Source organism: Phyllostomus hastatus, unplaced genomic scaffold (assembly GCF_019186645.2).
Source record: "Phyllostomus hastatus isolate PE091 unplaced genomic scaffold, TTU_PhHast_1.1 phas_scaffold_216, whole genome shotgun sequence".
In the NCBI taxonomy this organism is placed as follows: Eukaryota; Metazoa; Chordata; class Mammalia; order Chiroptera; family Phyllostomidae; genus Phyllostomus; species Phyllostomus hastatus.
Window position 1 is genome coordinate 7,496,529 of NW_025334018.1, and position 25,474 is coordinate 7,522,002.

A 25,474-nucleotide genomic window follows, 5' to 3' on the forward strand; every position below is an offset into this window, starting at 1 on the left:
AACTGGTAATATAGATATATTAAAGCTTATGAATAAGTACAATATGTTTGCACTTACACAATTTATTTGGATATATAACAGTCTGTAAACTAAGAATCTTGCACTGCTAGACTATCTCCAATTACCTATCAGCTCTGATTTTATTATTTTGTTTCTAAATGAGACATTAATTACATTCACAGCTCTCTGCTATACCCATAGATACAGCACAGTATAAATATTTAGGTAGGAGACTGCTAGAGCAACTGGTTTCCTGAAGACACATTAGACTGTAAGGTGGTAATGCACTATGTGATAGATCCAGTAACAAAATCAAAATCCAGTAACAAAAAATCACAATCTGAAATTAATACGGTTAATTAAATGCCGGTTGAGAACACTTTGGTCACTGCAGGAAATCTATGCATATCAGCGAAGTTTTGCACATGCAATTACTTAACCATTCCCTGAGGCAGCCAGTGTCATTTCTAGCAGATACTCAGCTCCATATTCTTGGGGTTCCCAGCATGCCTTTCGCTGCTCTTGGCGGGAAAGCTGACCTCGACCAGGGGTCAACAGGCTATTGTCGCGCTGCCCCAGGCAACCGTTGAAGGAAGGCGCATGCGCATCGCGCAAAAAACGCGGGCTTCGTGGTGTAGGTCTCGGTGGCTGGTGCCCGGCGTGGGACGTTTTGTAATGTATATGTTTGTATCTTTTTTTTTCTTAATTTTATTGCTAATATTATTTGCTTTTAAATCTTTCTCTGTCACCTTCTGCCTACTCTTAGATCCTTAATGGAAAAACATGCGGGGAAAAATGTATACCTAGTTAGAAGTTTTTGAAGTAAATTAACTCCGGCATCTCGTCCAGGCTTCGTCAGGATACTTTTAAATGTTTATGCAGTAATAAGACTCTTCTATGAACACTGATAGTTGAATTGTCTGATTAAGAAAAATGAAATTGACACCTAAAAATGGAAACATCAAAATAACAAAGTTATAACTGAGAAAAAAAAGTCATCAAAAAACTATCTAGAATATTTTTGGTTTCCTTTCATGGTTGTTCCATAGAGTAAGATAATATGTCATATTCAGAGCCATGCTAAAGTTTAGTGAGGAAAGTTATCTCATTCTGTTATTTAGAAATGGCAAATTTAAAACAAAAATTAAAAGATTACTTTAAAGGGCTTGTTTGGCAGGGGCAGTTTTTCATTACCTACTACCTACCTGTAAAATCTTGACGATATTTGAATAATGTGAAGTGAAGAAAAATAAAAGATTGTGCTTTTTAAAAAAGGGTCTTTTAAAAAGCTTTTAAATAACTTATGTGAGACTTGCTGGTCAAATGGCTTAAAAGTAACACCTCGGGAGAGTTGCAAAATGAATGTTTTTGAAGATTTCATTTTAATTAAAGGAATCCTCACTTGGTCACATTTAATTCTTTCTGCTTCTACATGTAATAAACTGGAATATTAGGGATAAAAACAAGGTCTGAAGTTAAAGCTCGCATCTGTATCACAAGGTTGCCTTAAAGGAAATTCTTCATCAGAAGATGGCCACTGCCCAGTTGCAGAGAACTTCCATGGTATGATGTCTTGTATTTTAACATATTTTAATTTAGCTAATCTTACTGTTTCTTGAACTCTCAACTATTTTTATAATCGAAAGTTAGCTTCACTATTTGAGGGTTTAGTGATGTCAGGAAATGCCACATTTTAAGAAATAAAAGTTTTTGCTAAACTTTTTTTAATTAATGGAGAATCTATTGCATGTTTGATGAGTTGCCTACAGTGGCTGCTTTAAGTTCAGTTTACAGTCAGTCAGTTAACCAGAAGGGGATTTTCAACACTATTTTAGCACTTTTTACGTTACCTTTAGGCTGCTACCCTAAAAACACACATCTTGGAAGCCACACTGACTTCCTGGGGATTATTAACCACTGTGGTTAGGAATTCTTGGGGAGAGTATCATGCTTTTGCAAAATTAGGTCTATTACAAGTTTAGGAAGACTTTATTTTTAATAAATCTAAGTGTTTAAATTTCCCTTGAATTTAGAGCGAGATGGGATTTCCCAATAAGATATCAACTGAGCAGCAGTCTTTGCTGCTAGTGAAGAGGCTCCTAGCAATTTCAGTATCCTGCATCACGTATTTGAGAGGAATATTTCCAGAATGTGCTTATGGAACAAGATATTTTGATGGTAATATAATGTTTATTTTAAAACTTTCTTTAAAGAGCCCTGACTTGTGTGGCTCAGTAGTCACCAGTGAAAGGTCATCAGTTCGATTCCTGGGCCGGGCACATGCCTGGGTTGCAGGTTCAGTCCCCAGTTGGGTGTTCCAGAGGCAACTGATCAATGTTTATTTCCCTCTCTTTCTCCTGTTCTTCCTTTCTCTCTAAAAATAAATAAATAAAATCTTTTAAAAAATAAAGTGATACTTTCTTTGAACATGTTACTTTATTTTGGTTTGCTTAAAACTATAAATTTTGAATTGGAGATTTTGTTTATTTAATAAGAGCTTTATTAAATTAAGTTGAGATATAATGCATATGCCTGACAATTTACCCATTTAAATTGCACAACTCAGTGATTTTTAGAAATTCATAGAGGAATGCAACTATCACCACTGTCAATTTTAGAGTATTTTCATCACTCCAAAAGAAACTCCATATCCATTAAGTCACTCTCACTTCCCTCAACCTCTCCAGTCCTAAAATCCTGCCAGTCTGCTTTCTGTCTCTATGGATTTTTCTATTGCGGACATTTCATGTAAATGCAGTCATACAACATGTGGCCCTTTGTGCCTGGCTTATTTCACTTAGTATAATGTTTCCAAGGTTCATCCATGTTGTAGCATGAATTAGTACTTTATTGTTTTAATTGCTGAATGATATTCCATTATATAGGCATACCAGTTTATCCATTTATCAGTTGATGATCATTTGAGTTGTTTCTATTTTTTTAGTTATTATAAATAATGTCACATTTGTGTATAAGTTTTTGTGTGGACAACTAAGTGGTTTTTATAAAATATATTAAGTATATATTAGTACTTTTAAAAGCATTTAAACATAATTTTTCCCTCAGTTTCTCAAGTATAATTTCACCTAATGTTAGAGGAACTCTTACAATGATGAAGTAAATAGATAAAAATGTTATATGGTTTAAAGCTTTGTACAGTGGTGGTGTATGTTCTTGTGTAAAAATAATACAGACAGTTCATACTACAGTAATAATTTTATTGCCCAGCACATAATACATATGTAATATTGTGCCTCATGTTATGTACCAACTGTGTGCTGGGTGATAAAGAAAGCACTATGTTATGTATGATATGTTATAATTCACCTTATAGAACTATGAGTTAGATGTTATTCCTGTTTTTCAGATACAGATCCTGAGACTGAGAGATCTCAGTCCTTTTCACTGTATTACATGTTGTTTTTTGCAGGGTTTTAATCAGTTAATTTTTTGGTCTTTTACAATTTTACTGAAATAAGGACCCATTGCAAATATTCTAAGACTCTTGGATAACAATGACATAAAAGCGTTACGTCTATAGATTTAAAAAATTATTTTCTACCTATCAACAAGTACTCTAATCATTATGATGCCATTTTACAATAAAGATAAAAAGATTATTTGTTTTCATATAACCTTTCTTTAATTATATTATTACTAATCATCTGGAAATGCATTGACATTAATAATATGCCAATAATACACAGCTGACAAACATAATCTTCATTTTAAATTTCTAGCTGTTTACTAATCTTTTTTTAAAAGATTTTATTTATTCATTTTTAGAGAGGGAGGAAGAGAAGGAGAGAAATATCAATGTGTGATTGCCTCTCATGCACCCCGTACTGGGGACCTGGCCTGCAACCCCGACATGTGCCCTGACTGGGAATTGAACTGGCGACCCTTTGGTTTGCAGCCCATACTCAGTCCACTGAGCTACACCAGCCAGGGTACTAATCTTAAGTAGCTCTATATTTATGTTGTAATTTTTGTGTTTAGATCTTTGTGTCAAAATTCTGAGAGAAGATAAAAATTGTCCAGGATCTACACAGTTAGTGAAGTGGTAAGTAAAAGAATATCTAACAACAGAATATTATTTATTTTATTAAATCACATTATTTTCAGTGATACCTTTCAGTGTTTAACTCAATTTTAGTGATTCCCCTCCTTTAGCTCTGGATACAATTTTTGCAGGGAATTAGAATTTTGCATTAAAATTTTCCTTTATTTTATGCTCCCTAAGAGTGGACTTCATTTTCCTGTTTCCCACAAATACTAGCTGTCAAATATTTCATATCTTCCTTTCCATCCATATCAACATTTTATATTTCTGCCATATTGTTTTATTTTATTATTTTAAACTAGTTAGTGAGAAGGGATCTTTAATAAGAAAATTTTATATCATTTAGTCATGTAATGATATGGAGATTTGTTAAAAGAACTGTTTTCTGGAAATGCAATTTAATCTAAAAGTGAATCCTTGCTTATTTTTTAGGATGCTAGGATGCTATGATGCTTTGCAGAAAAAATATGTAAGTCAGTGTCTCTGTGTCCTTTTTTCCCACAATTTATTTCACAGATGCAACATCAATTACCATGTAGTAAAACATTACTTTAAACTAACTTGGGCATTGGTCAGTCCAAATTACTAAAAAGTCTGAACATTTGAATATTTTAAAGACTAATATTTAACTCATTTAAAGCTGATAGAATTAATACTTAAGATTTTGCCAAGACAGTTTGGTTCAATCGTAAATACTCGCTTGTATTAATAATACATCTTAATTTACAAAAACTTAATGAATTAAAAGCCTTTAAATTTTTTATTCATTAGTTTCACATGGCTTCTATAATTTTATTTATACTAGTAATAAAGTATTTCTTCATGAGCATTCAGAAATAAATTTTCATGTAGTCTAAATTATATAGTCACAAATTCTGAATTAGTGAAATTTCAATTAATAAGGTTTTACTGTAGACCGTGAGCATTTTTGAATACTTAGCATATGTTTATATTGACACATATAAAGAAGTTAAATAAAGTTGTAAAGAAGACAAAATTTTATCCATAGTCATTAACCTCCCTCATTAAGACCTTAAATATTTAATGTTTATTAAATATTGAGTGCCTGCTATGTGCTAGGCACATATTCTAGGTAAGAGCTGGGTAAGCTAATAGTGCTGAGTATGATAGAGTTCATTCTATAGGGGGAAAACAGTCAATAAAACAAGCAAGTCAGATAATTTCCAATAATGTTAAATGCCCAAAAATGTTTAGAAAAGTTATGTGGCAGTGGAAAGATGGGGTAACTTTAGATGGGGTGGTCAGAGGAGCTATTTTGGGGAGGTGACATTTAACCTGAGACTTGAATGAGAATAAACCTGGCAGGCACTGATTTGGGGGAGAGAGTATTCCTAGGAGAGTGACAGATGTGGAGTTGGAAGGGAGTTGGGAGAGTTCACAGAACGAAAAGGCCAGTATGATTGGAGTGTAATGAACAGTGGGGTAGAGTGGCATGAGATAAGCCTGGTGAGATAGGCTGGGCCAGAGCATTCATGCTGTGTAGGTAAGAAGTTTGTATTTTCCTTAGGTGCAAATAAAAGTCATTTGAAAGTTTTGAGTAGAAATCGAACATTATTTGATTTATATATTAAAAATTACTTTGGCTGCTAAATAGAGAATATATTGTAGAAGAATAGATAGGAATTAAGGAGAATAGTACTTTATTACTAAAGTACTGATTAAAAGAAGAAAAGAAAGAGAGGGAGGGAGGGAAGGGAAGGAAGGGAAGGAAAGGGAAGTAAAAACAGCAATTTTTTCCCATGTTAAAACAATGAGCCAAGGGAGTTGAAGGGAGGAGAGATCATCTTGAGTTGGACTAATCTGGGGAGGAAAACAAGCAAATAAAACAAGATGGCCTTTAAGAATGGATAGGGTTTTTTAAAAAATGAGTGGGTAGGATTAAGAGATGTGGAGAGAAGAGAATACAGTCTGGATGAGGAAACCTGAGTAAGCAAAGGTATCATGAACTTGATGAGTTTGGGAGATAACTGAGCAACCAGAATGACTGTGAATAGTTTGTGTTCTTGGAGAACAATGAGGATCAAATCAGCATATTAGATCAGAGTATGGAAGATTTTGAGTGCCAGGAAGATACATTTAGACTTTTTCCTTGAAGTAAAAGAGATTCAGCCGAATAAAACCAGCAAAGCTCATTTCATATTTGTGTCCAAATTAAAGACTGAGTGATAGTTTTGCTCCATTGCATTTCTGAATATACATGATATGCATATTATTTCTTGCTTACATGGTTTGAGTTTGAGACATGTCAAAGAAAAAGCCTAAAATGTTAAACTTTTGTATCCCAAAGTCCCAAAGTTAAATGAACTTTTGCTGAATATTCCCATAAGAGTCTCTGTTTAGAACCCAATGCTATAATTTTAAAATATTATATGTTTCAAAAGCAAGTAAGTAGAAGGTAATACCAAGAGATTAATATTTGTAGGCCTAGAAAGGAATGAGAGTAAGACATATGGTCAGATTGCTTGTTGAGTATTACTGTCATCCCTTTCTTAAGATTCTTCTGAGGAGTAGCTACCACAGACTGGTTTTAAACTATTAAGCTTCATTGTCTTGTAAAAATAATCAAGAAGTTTAAATATATGTTGAATCTAACCTTTCAAGTACACTTAAAATTAGATGTTATCTCAGTTTAATAACATTGACCTCAACCAAGAGAAATTAAATTTGAGCTCCAGTCTGACCTAAACAAAATAGATTTATTTCCTGTTGAAATCAAGATCCTGTTTGTCATTATTGCCTCTGGTAGGAATTGTGCTATATATAGATAGCATTGGCTCGTGGACAATTAATGCTTTAATTAAATTGCTAGTATATTTAAAATTTCCCCCCCTTATGATGGTCTTTATTATTAAATTACTTGTAAGAGGAGCGAGGCTGTTAATGCTTTTGACTTGATGGTAATCTTTTGAGTTTATAGATAGTGTTTTTAAACACTCTTTCCTTTCTTGAAAAGCTTTCTCAAAGAGCCATCCCCACCCCTCGCCCCCCAGCCTCCCAACCCTCCTGCCACAGATAAGAATAAGTCTACCAAGACCTGATCTCTTGGGGAGGAAAGCTGGCCAGTCTCTCAGGGGAGAAGGGCCTTGAGCCTGTTCCTCAATGGGCTTTCATTGGGTTTAATTTGCATAGGAACACAAGGCTTATACATAGGAATACAGGGCTTATATTTAGGCATACAGGGCTTATGCCTGACTAGATCATCAATCACTGTCAGGCAATAGTGATCAAAGGACAGATAACATTCAGAGAACTGTGAGGACTTATTCTGAGTCAGGGTCAGATACCAAAGGGCCATAAATCTGGAAAACAAACTCATTTTATGCTTGCACCCTTATCATTTAAACTGAAGGCATTCTTAACAAAGAAGTTTTCACAGGATTTTATGCATCTTTCTTAGACCTGATTGCTTAGGAAACCACCTGTTCCAGCACAGGGCCACACCTGCCTCCAGCATTGTTTGAGGCTTAAGTCAGGTGGGGGAAGTAAGGCAGCCAAGAGATCAGGGGACTTCTTACAGATAGAATGAGGAGTCAGGCTATGACAGAGCTGAGGGGTGAGGGTCCATCACCCCTTTTCTATAGTCCCCTAAGTCCTTCCCTGATGGCCCCTTGGCAACCATGCCTGTCTTAGGTTGCCCCTCCCTTGAGGAATCTTACCCATCTTTGGCTAACCAGTCATCCACCCAGGGCCAAGCAGGGTGAGGTAAAGGGGGCAGAGGCTGCTCCCCTGCCAGGAGGATAAGCTTTGTCTCCTTAGTGGCTTATGGTCCTGCAGTCTTTTTACTCAGCCTTAGCCCGGGGGTTACTGCTTCAGAAACCAGGCAGGGCAGTTCCCAACATTTTGGCAAATCTGGAAGGGAAGGGAAAAACTGGTGGCTTAGACCAGGATAGAAGAAGAGGAGAAAAAAAAGATTCAGGATATATTTGACAAGTAGAACTGATTGGACTTGGTGGTGGATTGATTCTGGTGTATAAGAAAAGATCCAAATTAAGTATGACTTACATTTGAGCAGGTTACTTGAGTGAATGATTTCCTGTGATTTTGTTTTTATGGTCTCTGAAGCCTCTTCCCTTTATTAAATGAGAAGGCTCTGAACTCTGTACTTTTTCTCCTTTCAAAATCAGTTTTCATATTGGGAAGGTTTAATGTGTTCTTTCACAATATATATTTTCCTTGTAACTGGTGGTAATGCCCCTGTTTGCTTAAGCAGATAACATGAATTTCATCCTTCACTAAGTCAACTAGAAATAGATATTTTGGGAAATAGACAAGGCTATCTAAGGTATATATTACTTTATATGCATTATATAAAGTCTATTTTCTGAAAGATTATTTATTATTAGGAATAAATGTTAAACCAGGACAGAATTCTTACGATTCATCATGAAAAAGTATTTTATACAATAAAAATAAAATTTTTGTTCTTTGTTGTATTTCAGCTAAGGATGGTTGTTCTAGCTGTAAGTATTTATTTTTAAATTGTATGTTTTTTAAAGACAGTAAAATTAGGCCTTGCATAATTAAAAAATACTAAAATCATCAATTAATTAAGTCACTTTATTCAAATAACTGATCTATACAGTGGAAAAAAGTAACAAATTAATAATTGTGGGGAGGGGTTTTATATTTTATTTTGCTGATTTCATATAATAGTTTAGTCTAAACAACTAATTTACTTCTCCTTGAACACTTAGCCTTGTATGGCTCAGTTGTAAATTATTTTCAAATAGGTATACACCAACCCAGAAGACCCACAGGTAAGTGTGTTTAAGTTAGTAAAGAAACATAATGCCTTGCCCTGACCTGTGTGGCTCAGGTGGTTGGACATCGTCCTACAAAGCAAAAGATTGCTTGGTGTGAAAAGCAACTGATTGATGTTCCTCTCTTACATTGGTGTTTCTCTCCCTTTTTTTCTTTCTTTTTTTTAATATATTTTATTGATTATGCTGTTACAGTTGTCCCACTTTCCCCCCTTTATTCCCCTCTGCCCTGCACACCCCCACCCATCCACATCCCCCACCTCCACTTTAGTTCATGTCCATGGGTCGTACATGTAAGTTCTTGGCTTCTACATTTTCTATACTATTCTTAACCTCCCCCTGTCTGTTTTCTACCTACCATTTATGCTACTAATTCCCTGTACCTTTCCTCCCATTCCCCATTCCCTTTCCCCACTGAAACACTCCATGTGATCTCCATTTCTGTGATTCTGTTCCTGTTCTAATTGTTTGCTTACTTTTTGTTTTGTTTTGTTTTGTTTTAGGTTCAATTGTTGATAGTTGTGTTTGTTGTCATTTTACTGTTCACATTTTTTATCTTCTTTTTCTTAGATAATTCCCTTTAACATTTCATAAAATAAGGGCTGGGTGATGATGAACTCCTTTAACTTGACCTTATCTGGGAAGCACTTTATCTGCCCTTCCATTCTAAATGAAAGCTTTGCTGGATAGAGTTATCTTGGATATAGGTCCTTGCCTTTCATGACTTCAAATACTTCTTTCCAGCCCCTTCTTGCCTGTAAGGTTTCTTTTGGGAAATCAGATGACAGTCTTATGGGAACAAGATCCCATAAGATTTATGGGAAGTCTTGTAGATAACTATCTCTTTTTCTCTTGCTGCTTTTAGGATTCTCTCCTTATCTTTAATCTTGGGTAACTTAATTATGATGTGCCTTGGAGTGTGCTTCTTTGGGTCTACCTTCTTTGGGACTGTCTGAGCTTCCTGGACTTCCTGGAAGTCTATTTCCTTTGCCAGATTGGGGAAGTTCTCCTTCATTGTTTGTTCAAATAAGTTTTCAACTTCTTGCTCTTGTTCTTCTCCTTCTGGCACCCGTATGATTCAGATGTTGGAACGTTTAAGCTTCTCCCAGAGGTTCCTAGGCCTCTCCTCATTTTTTTGAATTCTTGTTTCTTCATTCTGTTCTGGTTGAATGTTTATTTCTTCCTTCTGCTCCAAATCATTGATCTGAGTCCCAGCTTCCTCCCTGTCACTGCTGGTTCCCTATACATTTTCTTTTGTTTCCCTTTGCATAGCCTTCACTTTTTCCTCTATTTTGCCACCATACATTACCATTTCTGTGAGCATCCTGATTACCAGTGTTTCAAATTCTGCATCTGATAGGTTGGCTGTCTCTTCATTGCTTAGTTGTATTTTTCTGGGGCTTTGATCTGTTCTTTCATTTGGGCCATATTTTTTTGTCTTGGTGTGCCTGTTACGTAGTAAGGTGGTGATCCTTGGGTATTCAGCAGGGTGGGGCAACCCACATTGCTGCGTTGTTGCGCTGTTTGTGGGGGAAGGGTCTAAGAGGGAATAATGCTACTTGTTCAGCTCTCTGCGGGCTTTCAGTCACCTCCCATGCTACCCACAAGCAAGTTGATGTTGATTCCTGTGTAGGTTCTAGGACTCTGCGGGTTTCTCCAATGACTCTCCAGTGAGGCTGGGAGTTTGTCTTGCCACCTCAACCTCCACAGGTTTTTACAGCTAGAGGGTTTGCAGCTTTATTTCTCCACACTGGAACTCTGGGTTTCTAGGTCTGTCTCACTCCCCAGTTGTTCCTCTCAGTTTGTCTGTACGTGGATGTTGGACTGCTGGGTCTCCCAGCTACCACCTCACCGGGTCCACCAACCACCGCCTTGCTATGAGTTCTCTCCACCCAGCTGCCCATCTCCGCCCCTCATATCAGTCTGAATGAATGTTTCTTCTTTAACTCCCTGTTGTCAGACTTACTACAGTTTGATTTTCTGTCAGTTCTGGTTGTTTATTGTTTTTAAATTTGTTGTCCTTCTTTTGGTTGTTTGAGGAGGCACAGTGTATCTACCGACACCTCCATCTTGGCCAGAAGTCTCCCTCCTTTTCTTTTGCCCTCCCTTCCCCTCTCTCTAAAAATAAATAAAATCTTTTAAGAAAAGAAACAATGCCTCTAATATCTAAAAATAACAAATTATAATATATCTTATGCTTACAGTTGTGTTTTAATCAATGAACTTTCATATATATTTTCACATTTAAACCTCATAAAATTTTTTTTGTGATAAGACAGGGTTTGTATTTTTATCTTTAAACCAATTTATACACTTACTGCAAGAGAGATTATATGACTGATCCTAGGATAAAAAGCCACAGGCTATTAGAAATAACTTAAATCTCCTGACTTCTGGTTCTTTACAATATTTCTTTTATGGAATTATGACAGGGGTTGAGTTTGAGAAAAATAAGAAACTCCTTAAACTTTGAATATTCATCCCAGTGCAGTCACATCCACCAGTTCATCTCACAACTCAAGTAGGGATTACAAGAAATGAAAATAAAAACCAGAAGAAGCTAAGGGGAAATGGAATTTATTGAGTGCTTACTGGTATTAGGTTCTGTTCCTTGGGGCTTTCTGTGTTACCTCAAAACCTCTCATCACAACTCTTGAGAGGTAGCTGCCATTATCATCTCTTCTTTATAGATAAGGAAACCTAGATACAAGGTTTTTTGCTTGTGTTCACAATAGCACAACCAGAATTTGGAGCTAAGAAGTCCAGTTCATGATCTGGGTGCATAACCATTACAGTATAGCTTTATAATACAGTGTTTTACTCAGTTATGGAGAAGCAGATTTTTAAAAAAGAACTAATCCCATCCCTGTGAAGCACTAAAATGTAAAGAACATAATAAAAGTATTAGAGCTTTAAGAGGGCTGAGAATGTTTCTTTACTTTGATACTCATGCCTTAATATATGTCCATGTGACAAATCATATGGGCAAAAGCTATGAATTAGTTGATTGCTCAGAAACTATTCAGAAAAGTGTTCATTTATTATAGATGTTTTATAGTTGTACATTTTTTCTTTCAATGAAAGAGAAACTTGCTGATGAAATAATATTTATTAAATGCTTGATGTGCTAGGCACTTCGTTAAGGGCTTTGTATAAATTATCCCATTTAATAAATATTCACAACCACCAATGACATAGGTACTATTTTCAACCCCTTTTACTAGCTGGGGAAACAGACTTAGAAAGCCTGAATTACTTGCTTATGATTACAGTATACCAAGGATTGAAACTCTGTGCTTTGTCATTCTGCTAAATTAAGAGATAAGCTGCTTCCCTTACCTGCCTGCTAGGGGTTCCTTCTCTCTGATGTCTTTAACATACATTACAATGAGTAGAAGAATAAATTTCTCTCCAAGATTGAAGCCCCAAATCCCTAACCATGGGAATGAACTATTGGGACTTTAAAATTTCAGCGAACCAATAAGGACTAATATGGCCTTATAAAGAAAAATTATTAGGTAAATATTGAGAGTCATACAAAAGCAGTACATAGCTACTTAGCTGCCAGTACTGCATACTGTATATGTAACTGCAGTGTTTTCTATTTAAGACAATTTCAGAATGTTACCAATTTAAATTCAAGTACACTGGGGATGGACCTATCATGGACTTCATAAGGTATTGTTCTATAGTTTTCTTTTTGTATAACAGATTACGATTTATTCATACTAATACTATATAGCTAAATTTCAGAATTAATTTTGAAAATTTTCAGACATCCCCCATTAACCATCAAGGTATGGCTATACCAAATATTCTTGAAGTAACTTCAAGCCAGGACTCTGTGGCTAATTATATGCTATGTTAATAGTGAAACAGAGCCAAAGAGTAGGAAAGCTGTTGTATGCTTGAGTGATTATAAATATAATTAAAATCCATTTGTTTCCTTTAAACATCTTATATAAAATGCATAAATTAAGTTATAATAGTGACATTTTATGGTACCTTACAACTTAACACCTTAATGCTGTAATAGAAGTAAGAATCTCAACAAAATATGAAATATGTCATTAGAAGCTACAGGTGTCATAAAATAATATGTGATTCTCTTCTAGTAGAAACCAAACCACTGAATCTAGTATTTCATCTGCTGACACCAAGAAAGCAAGTATTCTCCTCATTCGCAAGATTTATGTTCTAATGCAAAATCTGGAACCTTTACCTAATGATGTTTGTTTGACCATGAAACTTTTTTACTATGATGAAGGTACTATTTGCAATACATCCTGTTTCAGTTGCTATCTGTATGTTTTACTATTATTGAAACTACTGGTTTTCATCCCAAGTGTTTTTAAGGGCATAACTTACTATATATTTTTTTGAAATTACAAAGCTTACATTTAATATTAATATTTGAAAAAGAAAGATTTGAAAAAATAGGTTTTAATAATATACACAAAACACCTTGGAAGGGTAGATCAGTTGGTTGGAGCATCATCCTGTGCACCAGAAAGTCGTGGATTTGATTTCTGGACGGGGGCACCTACCTAGGTTGTAGGTTCGGTCCCCAGCTGGGGACAGATATGGGAGTCAACAGCCAGTCAATGTTTTTCTCTCTGTCTCTCTCTCTCTTCTGCCCCCCTCTAAAATCAATAAAAACAAATCCTCAGGTGAGGATTAAAAATAGTAATATGAAAATAAAATATACACAAACTACTCCAGTGATGATAACATGAGGAAGGGGACCTAAAAAACAGAATTATCTTCTGGAGAGTAGACCCCTTGTAGTACAGGCTTATCCCACTAGGTGAGTGTTTTAGGAATCCATCTGTATCAGTGTACCAGCTGCTGGTGTGAGAGGCCGTGTTCAGCTTCAGTGAATTTTTTTAAGACTCTTCCAAAGTGTTTGCCCATTTCATGGTGGGCAAGCACATATGCACACATGGCACTAAGTGTTCAGCAGTTTTCAACCAAAAACAACATGACCCCCATGTCCCACACTCCCTATTCACCCCATCTTGCCCAGAGCAACTCTTTTTCATTTCCCCAAATGAAAAAAGTCCTCAAAGGGAAACGTTTTGCTGATGTGGAGGAGGTAAAACAAACAAACAAAAAATGGCAGAGGCACTAAAAGGCATCAAAATTGACAACTTCAAAAACTATTTTGAGAAGTGGAAAAAAGTCTCAATAGGTGTATTGCATCAAAAGGAGAGTGCTTTGAAGGTGATTGAAGTTTAAACATGCAAGAATAAATACACAATTTTCCAGGGGTTTTTTGGAGGGGAGCCTTCATATCTATGAGAGGTACAGTCTTACTCATAATTAAAGAAAAATGGTGAAATACCATTTTTCACTTACCAGGGTATGGGGGGAAGCAGGCATTTTTATACACTCTTGAGAAAGTATGTATAGGTATAACATTTTTAGATGACAACTTGGTAGTATTAGAATTTTAAATGCATATTGTCTTTAATCCAGAAATAATAGCTACAAGAGTATCTTGGGAATATATAAGCTTATTGCACACAAGAATATACAAATATGCAAGTTTACATGTATATAAGGATTTTTATTATAGCATTGGTTAAAATAGGAACAAAATGGAAACAACCTTGAGTGTCCTTCATTGGAGGATTAAGTAAATAAATTAAATAAATAAATTATGGTGCATCTATATAGTAGGATTCTGTGCAAGCTATTAAAAAGAATGTGCTGGTAAATTTTTACTCGGCCATAAAAAAGAAGAAGGTTTTACCCTTTGTGACAGTATGGATGGATTTGGAGAAAATTATGCTAAGTGAAATAAGCCAGTCAGAGAAAGACGAATAGCATGTGATTTCACCCATGTGTGGAATCTATTGAATAAACTGAACTAACAAGCAAAATAGAGACAGACTCATAGACAACAATTTAGATAGACAGCTAATGAGGGGTGGAGGGATTGAACAAAAAGGGAAAAGGACTCATGGACATGAACAACAATGGTGATCATGGGAGGGGTTATAAGGGGAATAAATGATAATGGAAAAATATAATAAAAATAGAAAAAAGAAATACTAAAGCAGATTTAAAAATGTTAAAAACAGTATGATCTCGTTTGTGTTTTTAAGGTTATATATGTATATATATGAATATATATGGAATAGTATAAATTGTACATGCATAATATCTTCTCAACATCAAGCAACAATGTAATAACAACTAACATTTATTGAATACTTATTGTGTACCAGTTCTGTTCTGAGCATTTTACATACTTTAATTCACCTAATACCCACAGTTACCCTAGGAGGTAGGTACTGTTATTTTCCCCATTTGAGAGATCAGAAAATCAAATCAAAGATGATAATTTCCTCAAGGTTATACAAACAGTCAAGTGAAGGGAAATAAATGTTACCTTTAGGGAATAAAATAAGAACTTAGAGATAACAGAAGAGTGATTTTTACTTTTTATTATATGCTCTTTATTGCTTTTTGAAATTTTTCCAATTTGCATGTATTATAATAATAAAAAATGTTTTCTTCAATTTCATGAACATCACAATTTATTCTTACTCTCTCACAGTTACACCCCCAGATTACCAGCCTCCTGGTTTTAAGGATGGTGATTGTGAAGGAGTGATATTTGAAGGGGAGCCTATGTATTTAAATGTGGGAGAAGTCCCAACACCCTTTCACACCTTCAAGGTAAAAGTGACCACTGAAAAAGAACGAATGGAAAATATTGATTCAACTATATTATTTCCAAAACAATTGAAAACACCACTTCAAAACATTCTCATGGAAAAAGATGATCTAGAAGATGAACAGGAGCATTCTGTAAGTACATTTAAAGAAACAAAGTACAGTAGTAAATATTTGTCTCAATGAGGACTTTTATAACTCTCGTTAATATTGTATAAATACTGTTTCAGAATCATAAACTCAAGTTTGGAAGAGACCTTAAAGAAAGTATAGTTTTATTTTAAAGGAGAAATGATAAAAATATACAACTTTCTTAAAATGTATGTTGGTTCTAAGAACCCCTGGACTTTATTGTCACTGGAGGGCACTGTATTAGACATGTTCACAAAATAAGCTGCGACTTTTATAGCTCTGGAATTTCCATACAGCTGTTAGCATACAGTCTGAATATACCCCAACCCAGTTTAAAACTTCAAAAAGTTTGCAAGCTTTTTATCTGTATGCAAACATCATTCTAAGAAATTTAAAAGTGCAGTTATTTTGAATGAAGCAAGGACTGGTTTTAGAGGCCCAGCCACTCACCACCTCCCCTCCCCTCATAGTGGACTTTGAGGAAACCCTTTGGTCTCTGGAGCACAGTTTGGAAACCACTGACCTACTCTAATCCCCTAATTAAATGCTGGAACTATTTTTACAACACCCTTATTAGCTCTGCTTGAATTTCTTCAGGGCATGGAAAGTCACTGTCCTGAAGCACTCTGGAGTTCCTAGAAGAAAGAAAAAGTGTCTTATTGTTGCCCTCCTGTACAGAGCACTTAGATTTACAGATGTGCATTCTCACTGGTTGAATGAATGGGTGAATATAAGTACAAAAAAGCTTTTGTTGTTGCCTCACTCCCAGAAAATCTTTCATCATTAACATGATCTTTAATCTTATCTTTGTTGTTTTCTCTTATTTGATTTTATTCTAAATTATGATCACATTGTTCTCATATAGAGACTGACTATTCTGATTTAGGCTTTGTGGCCACATTCTTACATACAGAAAATTTCATTTTCAACCCACATAGTCAAAGAAGAAATCTTTTTCCTAAAACCTAAACTCCAGTCTTGCTTTATAACAAATATGTATGGAATTTATGTAGCCTTACTTTAAAATATTTAAAGCTCTTTGAGATGTCACAAAGGGAATAATAATTATAAAGTAGACATAAAACCTGTTATTTCTACCATGACTAATCTTATCCTTAACTAACTCCCTGAAGAGTTTGGGATCATATTCAGAGTGTATGCTAACATCTGTGTGGAAATTTCAGAACTATAGAAGTGGCAGCTTGTTGTGTGAACCTGTTTAATTCAATGTCCTCAAACAATAGTAAGATCTAAGGGTTATGGTGGATCTAAGGGTCCATCATATATTTTGAGAAAGTTGTATATTTTTATCATTTGTCCTTAAAGCAATCCAGAAAAGTAAAGTAGTATTTTATACTTTATTGGAATAAATAAGTTGCCTTATAATAGTAATTACAGGACTGCTTTCTTTCTAGCCAGCTTTGGGTAGTTGTATATTTATGTTATATTTAACCTTCAAAGAAAAGAAATTTGTTCATCAATACATCTACCAAGTTGTTTTAGTTTCTTTTTGAAATGTGTTCATTTTTTTTCTTCACGTAATTATGTAGGATGGTTTTGACATTGAAATGAACATGGAACAGCAGAAAAAAACTCCTGGGTCTTCTGAACTTGGAGGTATGAAGTTAATGAAAATGTAGATTAATTTACTTCTAATTCAATTTTATACCATTTTAACTTTTTTGTTTTTTACAGAACCAAGTTTAGCTTATGAGGAAGATAAAATTAAGAGATCTAAAGAAAGTCCAGATCTTTCAACTTCTCGTTCTCAGGTATAAATTTGATAGTTCCATCTCACTTTTAACTTTTTTTTCAAAAGACTGTTGATTATATGTTTATTTAGTTATTACTCAGATTTCTTTATTCTAGGTCTTTTAGAAGAAAATTAGGTATTAAGAATGCTCATTAATAAAATCTGGATATGTTGAAAGTTTTAAGTATATTATTGGTGGGTTTAGCAATAAATGTAAATACTGTATATAGAATCTCAATATTTCAGAGACAGAAAGAATCTTAAGCAATTATTATCCAATACCCTTTGTATTTGCAAATGGAGTATATAATACATTTTTATTGCCTTGGAGCAGAACATTTTTTTTCTATTTACAGTAAAATCTAGAAGTAACATTTAGATAAAATGAACTTGAAAATGGTAATGATGAGTGTTCCCCTTTGCACAGCCCCTTCTCCACTGGGAGTGGGCTAAAGTTTTTCTCTTTTAGAAGAATAGCGTCCTGGTGGTGATCATTTGGGACTTTCTCAGCTAAGTGAATGGTCAGTTGTGTACAGTGTCACACTGAAGTGTCACTTGGTTTCATTACTTCAATAAACAAGACCCTAAATTTTATGTGATTGAATTTTTAAACCCCATTATTGTGATATGAGAAGCTTTTCTTATGTTCTGTGTAATTATTTTCTAGGTTGAGCAGTTAGTCAATAAAACATCTAAACTTGATATGTCTGAAAGCAAAACAAGAAGTGGAAAAATCTTTCAGAATAAAGTGGTAAGTGTCTTTAGATTTGTTTTCCATTCTAACCTCATAATTTCCCCACTATGTGAGTTTATTTTGCTTATGAACACTTTATTTATTGGACCAATATTTAGTAAGCACCCATTATGTGTCAGGTACTTTACTAGGTACTAGAAAATATAACCCATAGTTATAACATAGTTATGTTATATTTTATGTCATAAGTATAAATATAATATAAAACAAAAATAATACATAGTTCCTGTTCTTAGCTAAATGTTTAGTAGTTGGCAGTCACAAGCTGTGATAAAGGGATATATAGCAGTCTGAAGAGACTACATAGAGGCACAGAAGAAAGAATGGTTAATTTCATTGAAGGTACTTTAGAGAGGGACATCCAGGAAAGGCTTTGAGAAGTGACACCATTACCTAGATTCCCAAAGAAATGCCAAATGTTCCCATGTTCTATCTTATAAATGGATTATCTTGTTAATTAGACATTAAAAATGAATGTTTTGTATATATATTGTATAAAATGAATCTCATGTTCTTAAGTAAAAAAGCAGACACTACTTTATTTTATTTTTGGTATGAATTGTACTAAATAGAAATCTGTATTTTATTTTGGAGCTTTAAGTTATTCTAAAAAGTTCTGCAGTGAAGAAAAAGCATTCTGTAAAACATGCAAAATACTATATCCAAAAATAGGAAACAAACAGCACGCTCTTCCAGTGGTATTTGGGAACACTTCTTCTCAACTCCTCATTCAGTGACACGATGTTGGTAGCTTTAAATTGGATATGATGAGAATATTTACAGCATGGGTATCAGCAAATGCCTTAACTCAGGATTTGTTCTTCCCAGAGAACCAGTTGTTAAACATTTACCAGCACATCACTGATTATAGTGCCATTTTAGGTGTCCTTTCCCCACCCCCACATTCTTAATGGGAAGTTAGCACTGACAGAAAACAGCTTTCAAACTAGTATGCTAATGAAAGTAAGAAATAAAAGAATTTCAAAAATTAGTATCTCTAGCAGCAAAATGTTCTTCCTAGGCAGCTTCTATTTAGAATGAGTATCCTTTTTTATAATATATAGAGAAAAACCAGCATTAAAAGGCAAAATTTCCTATATAACTTTAGGATGCTTTGGGAGCATAAATTCACTTCTCTGCCAAAGTACTCCTGATTTTGAGAATCATGACTGAATTATGGTTAGGAAAGGGCAAGAGATGAAAATATTTAATAGTATATATACTAAGGAATTTATCACTGAAGAATACATTTTAAGTATCAGAAAATTAGTATGTCCTTTTAGAGAATAGTAGTATGATAGCTAATAAGTTGTCATCATTCAATATTCATTTTAAAACCGAATACATGGTATTCTTCACAGTAGGCAAAATGTGGATAAAACCTAAATGTTTATCAACAGACAAATGGATAAACAAAAATACAGATAGTAGAATATTATGCAGCTATAAAAAAGAATGAAGTATCAGTACATGCTACAACTTGGATGAACCTTGAAAACATAATGCTAAGTGAAAGAAGTCAGTCACAAAAGTCCACATATTATATGATTCCATTCACACGAAAATCTAGAATAGGGGTTTCTATAGAGACAGAAAGTTGTAGGGCTGGTTGGAGAGTGGGGGAAATAGATAATTGATAATTATAAGGATTTAGTGTTTCTATTTAGAGTGAGGAAAATATTATAAAATTGACTGCAGTGATGGTTGCATAACCCTGTGAATATACTTTAAAATCACTGAATTGTACACTTCAGTGATTTTAAAGTATAAAATTGTACATTTAAAAAAATAGGTGAATTTCATGGTATCTGAATTACATCTCAGTAAAGCTACTTTTTAAAAAACTTTATATAGTTACTTATGGTTAAAAATCAAGTGTTGGTCTTTGCAAAATAACCAATTAATAATTATTCTATCTTTTTGGAGGTTAATGGAAATCAACGAGTAAAATCTTCTAAAGAAAATCGGAAGAGAAGTCAACTTGAATCGGGGAAAAAAGTAAGTCTTATGATAATATATAAACCAAATAAAATGTCAAGTATCAGAGTATCATTATTATGGATTAAATTTAAGATGATAAATATAATATTCCTGCATATACCTGAGAGCTCTGATATCCAGATCTTTTAAAACGCTATATGGTTCTTAAAAATGGGGTGATTTTAAAATAAGATTCACTATGTTTATTAATTTTTCCATGTAAATATTTAATGTCTAATTCCATGAATGATTTGAAGTAGTTGGAGGAATTTATAAAATAAATAAAAACCAGTGTGAGGAAAATAAGAATAGAATGAAAAAATGAGAGTACAGGAATATTCCAGGCACTTTATTTATTATAGAACTAAAATTGGGCCACAAATCTGATCTGAGCTTTCTGGAAATCAAAAGTAAAGGTGCTCCCCACTTGTCCAGCCTGCTGATAGGGTAGTAGCTATCCTCCAGGGTCGGTCTGCCTCTGAGCTGCATCTTTGGAGGGATTGCAGGAGCCCACAGGTGAGGGCATCAAGTTGTCAGCAATTTCAAATGGTTTGTCCCCAAATTTTCTGGGCTCAGTGAGGCATGATTAGAGTCTTCAGAAGCACACATGTTTCCTAGCTGTGCAGCTTTGCGTTCAAGAACTACCAGTGCCTTAGCAGACACTTTATCCCGAAGATACGGCCTTTGGAGCTTCAACATTTCCACATCAATATGTATCTTCTAGATGGTTCTTCATCTGTATGCCTATTCTTCTTATACCCTGGAATCTACATAAAATGTTTGCCCAGGGCCTGACTCCCAGTATGATTATAACCAACCCAGTCATTACCAAGGTTTTCAGAGGGTGAAGCCATGGTATGAGCACATGTGCTCTCTTCCATAAGACATGAAAGCTCTATTTAAGAAAAAAAAACGTGCAATGAGCAAGTTTGACAGTAAGAAGGCTGATAGAACTATATCATCTGATATAAAATCAATAAAAGGCCACATGATATGCCCATTCATGCTGACACTAATTTGAAATCAGATAGTACCATAAATGAACGGACAGAAAACCTGGAATTATTGAAAAATGTAGACCTGCCTCCAAACTTGAGTTTGAATTTACCAGATTGGATTTTCCTAAACTGCAGGTTGCAGTGAACAATGAGATACTAGAGACACCAAAATAGCCCAAGTGTGGGCCTTTAATGCTCTGCCTCTACGAACACTTCTCTTGTGAGAGAAGTGGTAAAATCTGCTCCATTGTCAACAGAGGGTGAAACAGAGGTGAAAAATAATAATCTGACTTTGTAATTGATAATGCTGCTACCAATCCCTCTTCATGTACCAGAGAGTTATCCTGGATGCCAATGGGTTATGTTGTCCATCGGACTTTACCTGCATAACCATCACCAGCCCCTAGAAATGTTACTTCCGTGATAAACTTTGATGATGGTTGTTTTATCCTAAAAATGGTAGCATATCATCTTCTCAAGTTTTATCTTCACATCCTTCCTACAACAGAGAGAAACGCATTTTCCAGTCAACTAAAAAATCCAAAGCATCACAAGGTGGTGATCTTGAGCAAAATAAAGCCTCAAGGAAGAATAAAAAGAATAGTCTAAATTAAAATATAAAGTCCTGATAGTTCAAGACCACCAAGGATTGAAGATGCCAAGGAGTTTCCCAGTCTGGCATTTGCATCTGAAAGGAGAGTCAGACAGAGTAGGGTCATCAAAATTTCAATCTAAATAGAGCCACTGAATAATTTTAAAAGTAGTGGAAAAAAGAGCCAGATTCTAGCATGGTTGGCTTTGGGGGTAATGCTGACAGCACTGGAAAAGAAGAAGCACTTCTAGAGTGCAAAGTGGTCCTCCATACCAGCAGTGTTTTCCGTTGAGGCAGTTCCTGCACTCTCTAAAGAGGCTATGTTGGGGAAGAAGGGCCACCACTTCAGCCAGGTGAAGACCCCACATAACCCCTTAGACTCCAGTGCCCTCCTGATGAAGAAGGGGATGCAGAGGGAGGTCCCAGGGCCAAGAACCCAACCTCATTGAAGAAGATTATTTTAAAAGAACAGAAGGAGAGAAAGCAGCAGCGTCTCCCAGAAAGACTGTGAGCCCATTAAGTGATAATATGCAAGATGTAGAGAATGATGGTAATGACCTGGCTCTCGAGCAGACTCCCAGAGCAAACAGAGGCATCAGTGTCCTCCACTCCTGCTATAGAGAGCAAGCCAGAAGAGCCACTGAGAGCTGAGATCCATAAGGAGGCAGTGAACTGTTACCTGGTCCCCAAAGATGCCAGGTACCCCAAGATCCACAAATGGAGATTCAGGGATTACTGCACCTAGGTGCTCAGTGGAGGTTGACACCTGTGTTATGGATCTGCTGAAGAGCTGGTTTGTTTCCAAGACTGTATGTACCAGAAAGATCCTGTCAAGGCCAAGACCAAACACTGGCTTGTGCTAGGGCTGAGGGAGGTGCTCAGCACTTGAGGCTCAAAAAGTTGAAATTTGTTGTCAGCTTTCCCATCTGGGAGAAGATACAGTTAAAAGGTGGGTTGGATGACACCCAGCACACTGTCATTGATTACACCTGTGAATAGAACATTTCCTTTCATGTTTGCTGTCAACTGCAAAGCTCTGGGGAGCAGTTTGAACAAAGCCAGTCCTGTCAGTGTGGTGGGGATCTTCAGTTACGATGGGGACCAAGACAAGTTCCACAAGATGGTTGAGCTGACAATGGTGGTGAGAGAGGTTTACAAGACCATGGAGAATGTGTGTCCAGAGCTGGCAGAAGAGCAGGGTCCCGGGCCCCTGCAAAAGACTCCCTCCTTCCCCCACTGCTCTCAACACAGAACAACCATACCACATTGAAATAGGAGAAAACATCTGGAAGCATTAGTGTGCCCTGGAGCTAGAAGAATCGCTAGAGGCTTCAACCTCTCAGTTGAGGAACTTGAATTTATCAAAAGAATTCTTTTGCGTGTTTGTGTATTTGGGGTAAGGAGGGGAAGATTTGAACAACTTTGTGGTTCTTAGTTCTTCATTGACCTAATGTGTTTGTAATGCTGTCTAATTGGAACTTTGGCAGCATGTAGGGCAAGGAAGCAGCCTAAAACGGCAAGTACTATGAATGGGCACTGGGGCATGCTGATGGAAACTTTTCCTAAAAGCCCTCTGAGCACAATGTGAATCTGGAAATGCAAAAACACTGGAAAACGTGGTACTTCTAGTCCTCTGTTGCTGAGGAAAGGTTCTGTCCATTGCAGAAGAGCTAAGCCAAGTCAGTTTGTGGTGAACAGGAGGAATGTGGCTAATGTTCCCTAAGTTGTGGTGCCTCGGCCCAGCTCTGGAGAGCCAGCGTTAGAGAAGGAGGGCAGAAAGGGCTCCTTCTCAGGACATGGCCTTTCATCAGGAAGATCTGGGGATACTTGGAGGGCTTGCTTTAGGGAGCCTCAAAAGAAAAATCAGTTTTCCAACCTGTGACCTTTGAGATGAATTATTTATTTTAGTCTATTTTTCAAAGAAACAATGTATATTGAAATCCCTAAATTTATTTTGATAATCTACAAATCTTTCTTTTGTAAGTGAACATATTCTGAATGTCATTTCTGTCTCAGAGGCCAGGAGGCAAGAAGTTTACTTTTCTATTTTCCTGTAACTAAGAGGGCTTACTTATTTTGAATAGAGTGATTATTTAATTTTAAGTAGAAACAGATAAGTTACCAAATTCACAAATGCTATTAAAAATATAGCATTTCCGCCCTGGCTGGTGTGGCTCAGTGGATTGAGCGCCAAACTGTGAACCAAAGGGTTGCAGGTTCAATTCCCAGTCAGGGCACATGCCTGCTCTGCAGGTCAGGTCCCCAGCATGGGGTGTACAAGAGGCAATCACACACTGATGTTTCTCTCCCTCTCTTTAGAAGAAGAAAAAGTTAAAAAAAAATATATATATATATATATATATAGCATTTCCTCCTAGAACCTTAGGAGAAAAAAATCTTTCCTGACCTAAATCCTGGAACAGTTGTTTTTATTTGGAACCTTATTTTACTAAATGAGATAATGTATTTGTCATTTCTGAGATAAACGTTTGTACTTTTTCACCTAGGATTTTTATTAGTAGTAGTAGGTTAAAATTAAGCCACTGAAAACTCAAAACTATTTTTAAAAATCAAATGTTAAAGAGGTAATCTCAAAAACATTGTGGGTTAATACTATCATCAGTTTACAAATCTTAAGAAGGCAACGGAATGATCCAACATTTCACTAATATATTAGATTCCTTAATTTTTCCCAGTGTATTAAGCCTTGATATTTTTCTATAAAATCGTAATTCAGTTTGTATCCTTAGTAAGTTTCTTCCATAAGAATCAAAGTTCAATAACTCAGGGAATCTTATTAGGAATTTTCCTCGTTTGACCTCCCACTCTTTCAAAACTGTGCATTGAATGCCAGCTATATATTAGGTACTGCTAAGTACCAGGGATACAAAAACAAAACATGGCTTAAATCTTACATTGTGCCAAGGTAGAATGTTTCTCTATTTGCAGCTCATTTTAATATCTTTGTACCCTCTCATCCCCGCCACATATTTTACTATTTTGAGGGCATAATGTTAACTCTATCTACTCCTACTCCAACCCTAATGAAGACTTTATACTTTGCAAGTATATACTTTCAGCAGCCATCAGATGATTTAAATATGTCAGTAATAAAATTTACCCTATTTTTAAAGAACCCAGGTAACCTATCTTAGTAGGAAATAGGTATGCTAGCTATATTTTAAAAAGAAAAAAGAAACCTCAGAGACATGAAAATATCTAAAATGAAAGACATTTAAACTGGAAAATATCTATTCTTAATAGTTGTTTTCTTTTGATAGGTTCTTCATCACTTTGATTCTGCTAGTCAAGAGTCAGTGCCAAAAAGAAGAAAGTTTAGTGAACCAAAGGAACATATATAAACATTATTTATCTTCAGCATGTTTGCAAAGTTCATCTCAACATTAAAAGGGCACTATATTACTATTCTAAGGTGTGTTTACCCTACTTCTGAAAACTTACATGTAGTTTTGAGCAGCTAGTAAACTAAAATGATTATCATATTGTGATCTTTAATCTTACCTAAGACAAATCCAAGAGCACTTTTGAATAAAAACAAAAGTACCAGTGTCATAATAAGTTCTGTCCATTATCTACTCAATACTGATCTATCTTCTTCCATTTTGGTGGACACTTCCTTTAAACCTACATTAATTTTTAAGGCCCTCTAAAGCCATTTTTGAAACAAATAATGTTTATTTTGGTATTATATTTTGTAAGGAATTCATTTTTTACTT

At 35.4% G+C, this 25,474-nt stretch overlaps 1 protein-coding gene and 1 pseudogene across 2 annotated transcripts; both read left to right on the forward strand.

Moving 5' to 3' along the window:
• The first annotated feature begins 483 nt into the window (after positions 1-483).
• On the forward strand, positions 484-25,099 carry HORMAD1 (HORMA domain containing 1). 2 transcript variants are annotated; one of them, XM_045817188.1, is made up of 15 exons: positions 484-660; positions 1,482-1,563; positions 2,034-2,178; positions 4,000-4,063; positions 4,496-4,532; positions 8,524-8,544; positions 8,815-8,841; positions 12,455-12,522; positions 12,960-13,111; positions 15,410-15,663; positions 17,211-17,277; positions 17,356-17,432; positions 18,081-18,164; positions 20,094-20,165; positions 25,019-25,099. In XM_045817188.1, exons 2-15 carry the CDS (start codon positions 1,531-1,533, stop codon positions 25,097-25,099), a joined length of 1,182 nt encoding a protein of 393 aa, XP_045673144.1. In that variant the 5' UTR covers positions 484-660; positions 1,482-1,530. The 2 variants fall into 2 exon arrangements, with proteins under 2 accessions (XP_045673144.1, XP_045673143.1); XM_045817187.1 differs by lacking the exons at positions 484-660; positions 8,524-8,544 and having other exon boundaries at positions 1,531-1,563.
• Positions 20,306-23,007, forward strand: LOC123804559 (annotated as a pseudogene).
• Positions 25,100-25,474: the final 375 nt, after the last annotated feature.

What these genes read in the sequence shown, in the direction of transcription:
- HORMAD1 (XM_045817188.1), top strand. Translation starts at nt 1,531, where the DNA reads ATGGCCACTGCCCAGTTGCAGAGAACTTCCATG. An exon ending in TAAGGATGGTTGTTCTAGCT is followed by an intron (nt 8,545 to 8,814) that starts GTAAGTATTTAT and finishes ATTTTCAAATAG; the next exon opens with GTATACACCAACCCAGAAGA. An exon ending in CCAACCCAGAAGACCCACAG is followed by an intron (nt 8,842 to 12,454) that starts GTAAGTGTGTTT and finishes TTTCTATTTAAG; the next exon opens with ACAATTTCAGAATGTTACCA.